Source organism: Osmerus eperlanus, chromosome 23 (genome assembly GCF_963692335.1).
Source record: "Osmerus eperlanus chromosome 23, fOsmEpe2.1, whole genome shotgun sequence".
NCBI lineage: Eukaryota > Metazoa > Chordata > Actinopteri > Osmeriformes > Osmeridae > Osmerus > Osmerus eperlanus.
This window is the reverse complement of record NC_085040.1, coordinates 6,284,203-6,299,390: the sequence shown is the minus strand read 5'-3', so window position 1 is coordinate 6,299,390 and position 15,188 is coordinate 6,284,203. Positions and strand designations below refer to the sequence as shown.

Genomic DNA, 15,188 nt, shown 5'->3' with positions numbered 1-15,188 from the left:
AGTAACAGTCACTACTAGCCAATTAAATATTACACATTCAGGGTTAAAATAGAAAGACATTCCTTTGCTAGATTTATAGATTTATAGTTTGGGATACTGACATACTCAACATAGGAAGTGGAGTAGTTATAAAGGACAAATGTTCAGGCTATTTTCCTTAAAATCATTTAAAGTTACTACTCACTAACTTCGAAAAGCTAATAAAAAATTAAACGGACATGCACCATGTACATGCAACGGGCAGTGTAGTATTGTTTTTCCTTGAAGGACATTCACCTGTCTTTGTCCACTCTCTCTTGTTACCCTGTGATCAGTTACTCGATACTGTTTGTTTGTGGTGTGATTGATTGTAACTGAAGATGTTAATTGTGTGCCCACAACCTGTGTCTAACAGGTAGCTCAATACACCACAGAGGAGGCTAAGTTTAGCAGCACCCGCTTGTGGTATTTACCTCTAATGAGCACCACGGTCAAGGTTGTTCAAGGCTCTTTGTCGAGGGAATTAAAAACACAATGCCGGTAATCACTTGATCATCGTCACCCCCTTGCATTTGGTCCGTCTAATAAGGATTCAGCCAGATCCGTCAAGTGCACTTGGTCTCATGTTATGATACGGTGTGTCAGTTCAGGCAGGGACGCTGAGATGCAGAGGAAAGTTTTCAAGTTCAAACTGAAGTTTCAAATTTGCAATGAAGTCTTGTACGAAAGGATTTATCCCATTCAGGTATCCTCTCTCTGGCAGATAGGCCTAGCCAGGAGCAACGCTGGAAGAGGGCCATGATTGTCGTTTGGCTGAGCAGGCGCAGCGGCGTCTCAAAGCTGTTTCCAGCCTGATGTGTCCTCGTGAAAATTTAATGAAGAAAGTGACTGGAAAAAAGGCGCCTTTTTCTGAGGACGATGGAGGGACGTTAATTAGCCATATCACAACAGGGAGAGGGAGGCTTTGGCGTTCACATTCCCATTCTTATGCCGAGCGTCTTGTCCTGCGCATTAGCGCTCCAAGCTAGCTGTTAGCTCAACCAACGTCAAGCGGCATCCATTTTGGCTGTGTTTCTTTTTTAGTCTGTATGCTAAAGGTACACCGTAGGGTGTCTGTTGTCTACGACTGTTAAAGGTAAGTATGTTACTAGTTGGAGGCAACGGGGGACGGGTTGTTTTCATCCTTATTCTATAAGTATAACTTATTTTAGAGTTCTCTTCCACTGGAACAGATTTCATATTCCAAATGAGGGGGGCTGTCGCTGTCTTGGTGTGTGGGGTTGCATCAAATTCCCCTTTTTTGCTCTGTTAAATTGCTGCACCAGTCCACACTTGACCGGTGGGGATCTCATTCTATTATGACTGTAACTGTTAGCTGCTCCTGGCATTCTCTAATCCCTGATCTCCTCTCTCTGTCCCCCCCACACACATCCCTTGTGGTGTGGGGGGTTTGAGTTGTCAGCACCTGCCTGGTCGTCGGTCAGCCAACGCTGGACCTGGTCGCGTGTCTCCCGGTCCTGTCCTACATCTATAAAGTTGAACAATGGATTTTGGTGTTTTAAAAACCCATCGACACTGTATGACTATGTTTAGCCTGTGTTCTGCTCCTCTCTCTCACCAACCGTCTCTGGAGGAGGGGATCCCTCTCTGAATTGCTCCTCCCAAGGTTTCTTCCATTTTTTTCTCCTGTTGAGAGTTTTTTGGGAGTTTTTCCTTGTCTTCCTTGAGGGTTTAGGTTGGTTGAGGGGCAGTTCTATGGGCATATGTGAAGCCCTCTGTGACATGCTTGCGTGTAAAAAGGGCTATACAAATACATTTGATTTGATTTGATTTGATCCACATAGCCAAAGACTAAATTGAACAGCATCCATTTTGGATGCCTTTCTACCGCGTGGTTCGTCGGGTATGCTAATGACCTCTTCCTGCTGTGAACAGAAGTAACTTCCTGTAAAGAGGCTGAAAAGCCAGACATGCTGAGGTAGTGTATGCCTTTGATTGTCTTTGTTTAGTTGAAAGCAGGGGAGCAGGGATCTGTGCTAGTTATCTGGTCTTGCATCTCTTTGAGCAGCCCGAAGCCAGCCTGCCTCCTCCCTGTTTGCACGCTGTGGCGCTGGCGACGAACAGGACAGCTCACGCAACACAGCAGAGCCGCCCGCACGCCGACGGATGCACACTGCCTCACTCGCGCACACACAAGCACACGCAAACACGCATGTATGCTGACATGCATGAATTCGCTGTCTGCACCCTGAAAGAGTGCCACACCGTTTACGCAATAATCTTACAGTATAGGCTATATACTGTGGCTACAACGATGTAGACCTTGAACACAACACGAGAGACAGTTTGCTCAAATATAGTAGTCATCCGTGTTTGAAAACGATGTACCAAGTACTAGTTTTATTTTATTAATCTTGGTCGGCTTGTTCATTCAGTACTTCTGTACAGTCCTTGTATCTGCAGGATGTGTTGCACTGTATGTGTTTTGTGTCTTCTCACAATATTTTGTGTGTCTTACTGTGTGCAATATCCTTGTGGAAAAACCCACAGCATGGAGACTAAAGAGTAACCGGTGTAAAAGAGCTACAGAAAGGGTTCACAAAACTGAAATATGCATGTTTCCCTCTCTCTCTCTCTCTCTCTCTCTCTCTCTCTCTCTCTCTCTCTCTCTCTCTCTCTCTCTCTCTCTCTCTCTCTCTCTCTCTCTCTCTCTCTCCACTTTCTTCCCTGATGTATTCAACTGACTCACTCTCTAATCTACTGATTCTGTCTGGATTAATCCTGTGGCTTTGTCTTCTCCTCACCTACTTGACTGTGGAGTGGGAGCAGCAGGAGGAGGCTGATTGTCGTGCTTCCTATGAACGCCGCTGTGGTTCTTGTTTGTTTCGCAGAGGACCAGCTTCCCCCTGGTTTCCCCACCATAGACATGGGCCCCCAGTTGAAAGTGGTTGAGCGAACTCGCACAGCCACCATGCTCTGTGCCGCCAGCGGTAACCCTGACCCGGACATCTCCTGGTTCAAGGACTTCCTCCCTGTCAATACCACCAACAACAACGGACGCATCAAACAGCTCAGATCAGGTAGGGTGTCGCCGCCGCCTTCGGAACTAAAACAAAAAGAAAAAAAGGACATGCACAACAACAAAAAAAAGAACAAAAAAAAAAAAGAATATAAGGTTTTGTCTTTATCTGTCGACCCCTACTGTATGTCCTTCTGTTTCTGTTCTCTCCTTCTCTCCCTCCTCAACCTTTGGCTTTTGATTTTATAGGTAATGGCCTTGTGTTTCCTTGCTCCTTCTTCTGTTCTACTGTTTCGTGTGCCCCCTGTGTGTGTTGTCGGTCCCCGTCCCCCGTCTTCCAGTGTTGTGGGGTTTGTCTCCTGTCTGTGTGTTGGCTTCGGTCTGACTTCCTCATTGCTCACTGCTGCGACCGTTCTTCCAATTAGTTGTTGATGCCTTTCAACTGCTTCTGTGCAGTGTTTGAAGGATCCATTATTTTTTATTTTAGTCTTCTTTTCTTTTTTTTTCTTTCCAAAATTATTAATACTCACCATTTGGCTTCAGTGAATACTTTCAAAGGAGCACCTTCTGCTTTTCAAGAATACATTTTTTGGAAGGAATGACTCATAGACAAGAGTTAAAGGAAAAAAATTACATTGACAAATACTCAGTGAATAGGGCAGACAGTTTTGTACGTTTTCTGGCTCTTAAATAAAAAAACACAATCTTGAAACTTCCTTTAAGGATGAGACTTTAGATAAAGGCATTTTAACTGGATTTTTTCCTAATACCAATTTGCCACAGTAGTGCGTAAAACAGTGTCTAGCTTTCCCAGAACCTTTGGTGTAGTCTCTGAATATCTTGCCCCTGCTTTCCCTTTGTATTCTCCAGCCTCTGCTTCTCTTTGCCTGTGGCATATCCCTTAACAATTCATTCCTGACTCCACGAATATTAAGTTTAATCCACAATTTCTATAGCAGAAGTTTTGTAATCAGATATGTCTACCACTACTTGAATCTTAGTTTGGTCGGTAATTTACTAACAATCTGTTTAAATTCTGACTTGTAGAGTTAGTGTTAGTAGTGTTATTTGTTTGACTACTTGTCTCCTCCCAGTTTCTCAGCTGTCCTTAAGTGTTAATTGGTCTTGTTAACCTTCCCTTTATTTTGTTGTCAACAGAACTGTGTAAATTAACCCGTTTTGTGTGCGCCTTTGATACTCCTATGACGTAGAGTTGATAAAGCATTAACGAAACCATGTAACTAAACATAAGGAATATAATCATATCTTTATGCTGTCTTTCTTCTCTCCGTATATTAAATCTCCAGAATCCTTTGGTAAGTGCTTAGTTCTGAAGCACACATCACTCCCACTAATTTCCATGTTCCAAATACTATTATTAAAATGCATGGCATGCATTTTACTAACAGTTAGTGTAGTCACAGAGGTAACACTAGAACCACACACAATGCCACCACCCCCCCACCCACCCTACACTGTTCCTGTCCTACTTTAGCAGGCACCAGAGCACACATCACTAGAACTTTATCCTAGAAGCTTCCATATTGTCACCTGAGCTGTGGAACCTTCCGGCTTTTCCTCACCTGTGTGGTAACTCACTCAGCCTGTCACTCACTGAAGCACTGTGCACCAGCACTGCAGACACTAAGAGCAGATGTACCAAGAGTGTTAGGGAAGTAACATGGTCCTGTATGGTTCAAGATAAAGGGTCTCAGGTCTCTTAAATGAGTCTCTTCCCATCTCACATCCAAACGCCTTCAAGCCTTTCCCTTCAGTAGCTGGTCCTCAGAAGCCTTGCCACTTGGCACCTCCCCTGTGGTACACTACTGTTGAAATTTCTTCTCTCTGACCTATGATAACTTCCTATGATGAATCCTGTCTTTTTTTGCAAAGAGTACAACAAACCTCTCTCTCATTCTCTTTGATTCTCTTTCTCTCTCGTTCTCTCTCTCTCTCTTTCTCTCTCTCTCTCTCTCGTTCTGTCTTCTAGTACCTTTACTTACGTACTCTGTTAAATCTAATTTGATTCTTCTTCCAAAGCCCCCAGCCTCTATCTTCTCGTACTAATGCTTCTTCTTTCTAATCTTATTTGCATTCATATTATCCACCCAGGTGGTACACCAATAAGAGGTAAGAGTGCTGAACTGACGTTCACAGAATGAAAAAATAAATAAATTCATTCTTGCTGTCAACCCATCCATCATCCATCTGTACACCCATTCGACTCCATTTCTGTCCTGTTTCCCGTGTACAATTATTATTCTTTATATATTTCTTCCCCATATCGACCCTCCTTCCTTATTTGTCCTGTTTCTTTAACATATTAGCATATTTTGTCTATGCTTTATTTCCTCCTTTTCATTTTGGTTTAATGAGCCTTTTCAAATCAGTTGTGATATGCTTGCTGTGGCTCAAATAAGCATATCCAATGACAATTTTTTTTTCTCCCAAATCTATTTTTTCTCTCACTTTTGTTTTCTTTTTGGCCATAGCGACTCATGTGTCCCTCTTTTTGTCCAACTAAAACAACCAAACATTTTTCCCCCTTAGCTGCTCTTGTTCAGCACTAAAAATATGCACAGATGCTGTGGAATCACGCAGGCATGCTGAAGACAACAATGCCTTTCCTCTGCTTTTTTCTCCCAAAGAATTTCTTTCTATCTTTGCAAACTATTTTTCATTTCTTCTATTTGCTTTCCTCTCCTGTACCTTCTATAAAAAAGCCCAAACAACTACTTTTTTGATAAAGTTTCTACGGTGCTTTTTTTTCTCTTTCACCTATTTTTCTTAATTTTCTTGGGTTTGAAGGCTTTTACTTTTTTGACTTTTTATTCTTCAGGGTTGGGGAAAGGCAAACAGTTGAGTCTGGCGAGGACCGGATTGGTCCATTTTTGCCGCGTAACATGGGAGTTGGAGAGTGATTGATGCATAAGCTATTTTTCCCTGGGTCATATGACACCACACTGCTGATCCCATTGGTGGATTTTTATGGGTGTCTTTTGTAGCTTTCATAAGCTAAAGCAGTGGTTGGTTGCCTTCTTGTTGGCTCAGGCCACTATTTTGAATTTTGTCTTCTAATACAATTGCATTTTATTTTTCAGCTAAGGGTTGTCAGAAGGTTGTAAGTTGTGCCGACATACATTTCTTGCTATTAGGAAAGATCTGCATGTCAACATTTTGTGACAGAGGGTAATACATTGGTTTAAAAACTTACTATGGTAAATACTTTTTTTTACAAATATCCAAGCAGCATTTTTCAATTTTTTGTAGAGGCTGCATTTTTTTTAACTGACTTTGATAATATGAAGTCCAGTCATCCTAATAGGTAAAGATTATACTTGATCTGTGATTGAATATGCTAAAGTTCATACCTAAATTTATTTTTTTAATTGTCCTCCCTTGTTATGCTGCTTTTGTATACTGTAAACCTCTTTTGTTTGATTCATGCTTCCTGGAAGCAGTATCACTCATCCCCATGTTGACCAGTCCAGTGAAATGTTGTATATTGTAGGGCTTGCCCCTATTCCTCAAGTCGAGTTTGGCATATATCTTTTTTTACATTGGCTTAAAAGATGAGTGCCTTTTTAGATGCTGCGATATGTACCAAGGCTTGTTTTCACCCTCGAGGTCCATGATGAGGTATTTGTTATATGGGCACTAGATATACAAAGTTTCTATGGTTGTTAATTGTTGTTTTTCCCCTATGATTTGTGTTGGCCTGATTCTAAGAAAATTACACCTACAACCCTAATTTCATGTAGGTACGGTTCTAGAACCGTAAATCCCAAAAGAGATTTCTTGTAAACGTGTATCAGGCTACTTGGATGATAGGGGAAACTGTCAAGTGACAGGAGGAATATCAGTTTCCTCAGCAAACATATTGTGTGGTTGTCAATTCAAAGCCCCTCTGTGGAATAGGATGACCCCTGCAGATATGAGAATACCTGTTCTCTACAGCCCAAAGGCCGGGAGGTTGAATCGTTTTACTGATATATCACTGCAATCATAGATGCTGGCCAGGATTCATGGAGATCCATTTTATTCCTTACCTTGGATACTTCCTAGAACTGTCCCGTGACAGAGTCTTGAAAAGGTCAAAGAGAGCATGACTAGCAGTGAAGGGGCCCCAGTGACATGTTCGCCCCAGTGACACCTTACGAGTTGCTTTGTGTTGTGAACCCCGTCGCAACATCCGACTTTTAACCAGTGGTTCTCGTCGACCACCTTCTTCTCCCCTCACAGGGGCCCTCCAGATCGAGCAGAGCGAGGAGTCTGACCAGGGGAAGTACGAATGCGTGGCCACCAACAACGATGGAACCCGCTACTCCGCTCCGGCCAATCTATACGTCAGAGGTAGGAACCAACTCTGGGCGGTACTCCTCTGCTGGGAATTGTCTTTCGAAAATCCAATGGAAAATATTGAATTGTGTATCGCATCAAATATTCCCTGGTGAGATGGGGGGGGTGTTGAGATACTGATTCGTAATGGGTAGCCGATCGGAGTAGCCGATCCAGTCCATGGTCCCATGTGGAAGCTTGTAAGTATGGCTCTTTTCTTGCTACTTTTGACCTACCTGCATTGAATTGAACCTGTGTGTTTTGTCGTACGTAACTTTTTTTTTTTCTTTCTGTTAACTCCTGAGTCTAACTCCAATTACATGATTGCTTGGTGTCTGTACTTACTAATTGCCTTTTGCTCCTGTTTGTGTGGGAGGGGAGATGGGTGGACAACCCCCCCTCCCTCCCCCCCTCCCCCCAACCAACCCCTTCTTATTCCCAGCAGTTCGCTGATCCTCTCTGATCATCTTTTTCTCTTCTTTTTTCCCCCTTTGAGCAACATTGGAAGAACTACCTTTAACGCTTATCTTTCTTGGTTAATTCAGTTTTAAATGAAATACTGAATTTATGTTAAATAGTAACTGTTTTCAGTTTTTTTTTTCAAATATGTAACATATACATATCATCGATATTAACGTCTAGTCTTCAATGCGTGAATTTATTATTTGTTATAATTTAAATGCTTTGTATAAAAAGCAAGGCAACTGTTAATATTGTCATTTTTATATTTAATTTAAATGGCCTTCATGAACACCTTTCTTCCAATAGTCATGAACTGACTGCTTCAGCTTGACACATGCCATGTGAAAGTCAAATAGTAGTTTAAATCTATTAGAATACATTTTGTTTATTGCTTTTACTTATGGTAATGGGAAGGAAATGAAGGTCTTATCTGTTGCCACCTAAACTGTTACATTGTCATAATGATGAAATTAGCTCATTTATGTGTTGAATATGGAATAGCCTTGAATATTCCATTTGCTAGCAGGAATTATTTTCTTAAATAAGTATGATACATGATTCTATCAGAGTCTTGTGGAATGGAATAAAAAATACATTGTGCAGAAATCACCAACATACAGTATAATCTTGTAAATGTTGAAACAAAACAAAACTTTATTTTGACAAAGATATTGAGATTGTTCAGACTTTGTCCTAAACCTCAGCATTTTATCTACGAGCTCAGTATGTGTTGCATACTGTGTGTGCATTGTAAAAATCCACATGCATTACTTTGCTATAGATTAAAGATCAATTCAGAAAAAAGAAAAAAAAGGTTTAAAAGTTAACTAAAGAAACCACATGACTCTGACTGAATTGTATGATATGCGTACAAACGAAGCATAAGTATCTTTTTGACCCTCAGAGTGCTAAAAGTGGAGAAAGCATCTCTTAACCAGGGTCTCAGGACAATGCAGTGGACTCCCTGCATCGAAACGAGCTCCTCTAAGCAGGGATGTTATCAAGTAGCAGTTTGACGCCTTGAACATGGCCTTTTTACTCTCTCTGTGTTTCCCTTGTTTTTTCTCCTTTCCTCATTTCATTTGTTCTGCATCAAACCCCTACATCCCTCAGAGCTGCGAGAAGGTTGGTGTGTTTTCACTTTTTAACAACCTCACAAAACTGAAATAAGACAACTCATTTTATTGCCTCGAAAAAAGCACAATGCTCAAGAATACGAATGAAATGAATGTAGCTGCACTTGCGTGCTCTTTTTGTTCATAATTTTTTTTTTCGTTCTCGATTGTATTATCGTGTCTATATCGACATTTTTCATTAAGAATGTCCTTGGTCTTGGCTCCAATGCTTGACTGTCCAAAAAGTGGTGCATGTCTTTCTTCAAGAAGTGTGCATCCTGAGGGTGGGGTGGGAATCGTTTGGGGGTGTTTGCATGGGGACCTGTTTATGCTGAAGCCCAATATCCCCCTCGCCCTGCCCTTCGTCCTGCCCCTTGGTGTCCTCAGCCTGTCAGTGTTCCTGCTTGGGTACCTGGGCCAGCTCTGCGACCGTGTCAGCAGCAGCAGTAGAGCAGGAAGGGCGTCCTCCGTCACCACAGGCTCCTGGAACAGAGAGCTGCTTTGCTCCGGGGCTGCTTGGGCACGTTGATATGAACTAGGTTCTCTCTGAGCAGCTACTTGACGAAGATTCTACATACAAAAAATCGCTCTGCTGGTCTAGTAACGGCACAGTCCTGTTGGCAAGGTGCCATCTAAGTTTTATTCAGCTGTAATCAATATTGAGTTCTAGTGCCGAACTGTAAAACGGTACCTCCTTCCCATTATACACTTTCCCTGTCAAGGATTTATCCAGTAGATAGCAATGATAGTCAGATAAGCAGGATAACATTATGTCTTGGGGGAGTGTGATCCAATTGGATATAAATTAAATATTAAGTGAGTGAACAATTGTATTTAATAATGCAAGGTCTCTGAGAATTGTTCTCTGGAGAGGCTCAGTGTGCTTAGCAGAATAGGCAGTATAAAACAAGGCTGCCATTGAACACTTTATCAAACGTTAAATACAAAGGCTGGATTTCCTTGTGTTCCACACTAAACATGTATAGTTAAAATATTTGGTCAAAGCGTGTTAGTGTAGACGCTGCCCTTTATAAGTATGACATCGATGCATACTGAGGGGATTCAAACTCGAGGAAACATGCAGGTTCTTGCCTCACATTAGTCAAATCCTTACTCTTAACGCCCTACATTTGAGAGGGAAGCTTGTTTGATTTTAATTAAACGTGATAAGACGCTGGGAGTGTTTCACTCTTTATTAGTATCACTAAGGTTCACTGCCGGACTATCACAGTGATTAATCTTTTCCCAGGCATGAGGCAGAGCCAACGGCATTCCCTAAATACCCTCGCCAATGTGCCTTGAGTGTCCAGGCAGTCTGCAGGGAGCAAGTGCCATAAGCAGTAACACTGACTTCATTCTTTTGATTTAAGTCCTCTAAAAGCCGTAACCGGCACACCCCTTTATCCCAGACCCTCCCCTTTTGTTTAATGTACCCGCTTATCCTTCATGGTGTGTTTGAATCTTATACAATATACATCTTTAAACCTTAGAAGGAAACAAAAACATCTCCTCTGTTTTTTGGGGTTCTGTGGCCCCCCTTTTACCCCCCCCCCCCTGTCCTGTGATGTTGAGGCATCTGTCATGTTGTGCATTCGTCCTGCCCTGGCAACTCTGAGCTCCTGGTTGGGTTTGTTTCCCAGAAACCCTCCGCTGCTAGTTAACCCTTCCTTGACCTCGTGATTGTCTCCTCTTTTTTTTTTCTATGTGCCTCTTACTATTTATTTCCCCCGCAATTCCTTCCTCGTCCTCCGATTCCCAAACATGGTTGCCTTTGGAAGCCAGCTATGTGCTTGTGCGCATGACAGGGACCCCAGCTCCCCACAGCAGGCCCCGCCGCCCATGTCTCCACGCGCATTTGGATGTTTACTTTTGTTTTCACTACAATTTTCTTTTCAATCAAAGTCATTTCCAGTCGTTTTTTTATTATTTCCTCAAAGCCATTACTTTTGGAATGTGTATCCACTTTTTTGATTGAGTCTTGAGCAGCCAAAGGAAAATCACGAGTTGCACTCTTTTCTGTGTACTTTTAGTCGTTGGATGTTGACCCCCTTGTGGGGCCTCTATGTGTGTGTGATGTGACAATGTGATGCGGCACATTATTTCACATCAACTGGAAGTACGCAGCATTGAAGTTGCTTTTCTCAACTGTGGGCATGCTGTCGAACCTCCAGTTCCTCTGTGCTGTTCTAGATGGTATGATCCGTGCATGTAGTCTGTGGTCTTGTACGCCTGTAGCTATGGTTCACCATCGAGCCCCGTGCTGGGGCTGGACTGAATGTGTTTGTGAAACTGTGTCACTCTTCATCAAACCATCCCGGACATGTGTCTATGTACGAGTAGATGACATCAGAACGCGCACGTTAAAGATAAACGCCCGGCGTGACGTAAACGTGCGCAATGGTGTTTTTTGCGTATTTGTCATAACACAAGTTCTTCATGTAATTATTTTTCTCTCTCTCTCGGCTGTTGATGGGAAACCTTTCGTCTCTGCCGGCCCGCACGCGTTCTCACCCCTTTTCGCCTCCCGTTGGTCTCTTCCAGTGCGCCGAGTGCCGCCGCGTTTCTCCATCCCCCCGACGGACAACGAGATCATGCCGGGCGGGAGCGTGAACATCACCTGCGTGGCCGTGGGCTCGCCCATGCCCTACGTCAAGTGGATGCTGGGAGCCGAAGACCTGACGCCCGAGGACGACATGCCCATCGGGCGGAACGTCCTGGAGCTCACCGATGTCCGCCAGTCTGCCAACTACACCTGCGTGGCCATGTCCACCCTGGGGGTCATCGAGGCGGTGGCACAGATCACGGTTAAAGGTAAACACGGCTTGTTTAAACGACGTCTTTTTGGGGGGCATTTTTCCTGCTTTCTTAGATCGTTTTTCGAACCCATGGTACGAGCACTTATCCGATGAGCTACCGGACCACCCCAAGTACAGATTGTTTACCTGTCCATGTCGTGTTTTCCTGTCCTCAGGGAGGTTAGAAAAGTGCTGGCGCCAGCCTGAGATGCTAGATATGGACTACATCTGACTTTATATCTCAGAGTTTTGTAATGCTTTCGGCAAAAGGGGCTTGTATGAACTATGATTGGTGGTGTTTGGAGTAGTTATCAGAGTGTAATCATATTTCCTAGACAGCATACCAGTGAGATACATCCCAGATTGCCCTCCTATACCCACACACACACACCCGCACACACACACACCCACACACACACGCAGCCTGGTTTCTCCCAGACATAACAGTGTTAGTCACAATAAAACCAAGGCTGCCAATAACCACCCCCAGTTATACACTGGAGATGGCATATAAAGACAATCCATTGCCCTCATATCTTTCACCCCTTGCGGATTGTGTGGTAAATTAAAGCAATAAATTAGCCAGCTAAATTATTAAAGAGATAAACACTGAGAAAAGCCTGACTTACTGCAAGGGAAGCCACGCTTGTTTAACTTGGGAGACTTCAAGTCTCTTGGCCCTGGATCTATTTTACACTACTTAAACAGTGGTTACACTGTACTAATTAGATTTATGATGACAAGACAAATAATACAATAATCTGCAGTGTCTTTATCTGTTGCCTTACGATTTTATATGTTTTGAATAGCCTCATCAGTGTTAATCCAATCAACTGATTCGGGTCTGTTTTACTCGATAAGGCCCAGCAGTTTGCAATAATGGGGCTGCATACTGACAATGACACTAACATTACATTGTGTATGATGAGTCATTCTGAATCAACGACTGTGCCACCACATTGGTTTTCCAGCCTTGCCCAAGCCTCCCGGTATTCCCGTGGTGACGGAGCGAACTGCCACCAGCATCACGCTGACCTGGGACTCGGGAAACCCCGAGACGGTCTCCTACTACGTCATCCAGCACAAGTCCAAGTACTCGGACGACACGTACAAGGAGATTGACGGCGTGGCCACCACCCGCTACAGCGTGGGCGGACTCAGCCCCTACTCCGACTACGAGTTCCGGGTGTTGGCGGTGAACAACATCGGCCGTGGGCCTCCCAGCGAGGGCATCGAGGCCAAGACGGCGGAGCAGGCCCCCAGCACGGCCCCCAGGCAGGTCAGGGGTCGGATGCTCAGCGCCACCACGGCGGTCATCCATTGGGATGAACCGGAGGAGCCCAACGGGCAGATCATGGGCTACCGGGTTTACTATACCATGGATTCCAATCAGCATGTGAACCTGTGGGAGAAGCAGATTGTCCGGGGCTCCAATTTCCTCACCATCCAAGGCCTCATCCCCAACAAGACTTACTACATCAAGGTCCTGGCCTACACATCGGTGGGAGATGGGCCTCTCTCGGCAGACCTGCAGATCATTGCCAAAACAGGAGGTAAGATCAGGGGGTGTTCTTTTGTGTGGTTCTTTATTTTGACGTGATGTTGTTTTTAAAAGTTTTGGAAATCATTGGAATAACTAACATTCTGGGAAGAACAATTTTCGAGTTAACACATTCCACAACTTCACAGTTGACAGAGTTTCAAGGGGCTAATTTAACGAGAAAATTTCTTTCTGTGAGAGCTTTTCCACTCACCCTTATTATGAAGTCTCTTCAGTGTTGACCGCAGCTGTAAACACTTGTAATCTCGTTGGGCTCTTGAGTGCCAAGCGATTTTCGTTTCCCATTTGGCATCCTAAATGACAAAAATCATTGAAAATAATAAATTCCAATAACGTAAAGCCTTGTTTATCTCTTGAGGAAGATTAACGTTGTTATTCAAGTGTGATCTATCCCTGTAATCTTTTTCCATTTTGCTAATGCAGTAGTCGTGGCAACTCTAGACTGCTTTTAGAAGTCCGTTATGGTCCCAAATGCTATTGTCTCAAAGGGCTAATACTGCAAGCAAGAGTGGTGTGATAATGTGGTGTACATAATGCTACTTTCAAAATACAAAATCTGTATTTTCTCTGACTTCCCAGTTCCATCCCAGCCAACAGACTTCAAAGGAGAAGCGAAATCAGAAACAAGTATTTTGCTTTCATGGGTAGCCCCCGCTCAAACAGGACAAGACAATCCCATCACAGGATATGAACTTCTGTATAAAAAGGGCGATGACAAAGAGGAGGTAATCAATATGTAATGAGTCTTCTTTTACTGTACAAGTACTGCCCTGAATGAAATGCATGCTATGACTCAGACAAGAACAGAATGTCTGGATATTGTGTTCACAGTCGGATGTGGGTGAAAAGTATGTGACCTGCTATTTCAAGTGCAGCTGCCCTGACAACATGGCTCCTTCTCTCAACAGAAACGCATCAGCTTTGAGCCTACCTCCACGTACCTTCTGAAGGACCTGAAGCCCTTCACTACCTACACGTTCCAGCTAGCCGCGCGTAGTAAGCACGGTGTCGGGGCCTACACTAATGACATCTCAGCTGAAACTCCTCAAACACGTAGGTCTTCCTCCATATCGAAGTCATGGCTAGACAGTTTTCCGGGGAGTAGGCCAGGCAAAGTCAAGTCCTCCATTTTCAAATGCACCCACTTTTTCCCCATTCGGTATTTTGCTATTTGAATTTGGTATTGCTAGTTCCAGACTTGTTGTGTTTAAAGACATGTAAGGCATACAAACCATCATACAAAAGTGAGGATGTCTTTGAAAATGGAACACTTTTCCACAAATACAACAAATAAAGATCTGTTTTGAAGTCAAACTGACCCTGCACCTATTCAAGTTGATATGGGTGTGTGGACAGTGTTTACTCAGGCTAACCTGTAAAATCCAGATGACAAGGTCACAAATGTAGGCAGTAGCCACTCCAGTGATATGCAGAAATGTCCCAAATGCTATTAGCAAACTTTCAATTATTCATTTGAATTCCCCTATTCCTTTACATTTCATCCAGCTGTCTATTATCTGATTAGCAAAAGATTAGCATTAGACTAATATTGGAGGAGGCCTTGTCTCTTGACGTTGCATGTCAGCCAACAGTATTTCCACAATGAGTCTGAGCTTTCTACGCAAAACAAAATTTAGCAAATCTTTGTTTTGTGGGGGTCAGGGGACAGTGATGTCGCCCTGCACATAAAGAAAATCTGAAAATTGGTTGCTATGAAAAAGTTCCGTAGAAAGCTCAAAAACCACTATATTCTCTGAAGATAGGCAGATTCCCACACTTGCAGACCTCACGTTTATTAAACACATAGAAACTGAATTATTCCACAAAACCTCTAATTGAGAGATTAGAACATATTGTTCATGTATCATTTCAATCTGACAAGTTTTACAACACAAATTGCGAAAGAGCTAAAAAGCCAA

General features: G+C 43.2%; 1 protein-coding gene across 36 annotated transcripts in view; it reads left to right on the top strand.

Annotated features, from left to right (window-relative positions):
* Nucleotides 1-15,188, top strand: part of LOC134009783 (receptor-type tyrosine-protein phosphatase delta-like) — a 209,177-nt gene that overhangs the window by 154,536 nt on the left and 39,453 nt on the right. For 18 of the 36 annotated variants that reach the window (XM_062449468.1, XM_062449462.1, XM_062449466.1 and 15 more), the window contains 9 exons: nucleotides 2,871-3,059; nucleotides 4,306-4,314; nucleotides 5,111-5,128; nucleotides 7,241-7,351; nucleotides 8,912-8,923; nucleotides 11,455-11,724; nucleotides 12,680-13,261; nucleotides 13,849-13,994; nucleotides 14,178-14,322. In XM_062449468.1, the coding sequence (XP_062305452.1) occupies nucleotides 2,871-3,059; nucleotides 4,306-4,314; nucleotides 5,111-5,128; nucleotides 7,241-7,351; nucleotides 8,912-8,923; nucleotides 11,455-11,724; nucleotides 12,680-13,261; nucleotides 13,849-13,994; nucleotides 14,178-14,322 (1,482 nt within the window). The remainder of the gene's footprint in view (nucleotides 1-2,870; nucleotides 3,060-4,305; nucleotides 4,315-5,110; nucleotides 5,129-7,240; nucleotides 7,352-8,911; nucleotides 8,924-11,454; nucleotides 11,725-12,679; nucleotides 13,262-13,848; nucleotides 13,995-14,177; nucleotides 14,323-15,188) is intronic. The other 18 variants (XM_062449460.1, XM_062449458.1, XM_062449453.1 and 15 more) reach the window with 5 other exon arrangements.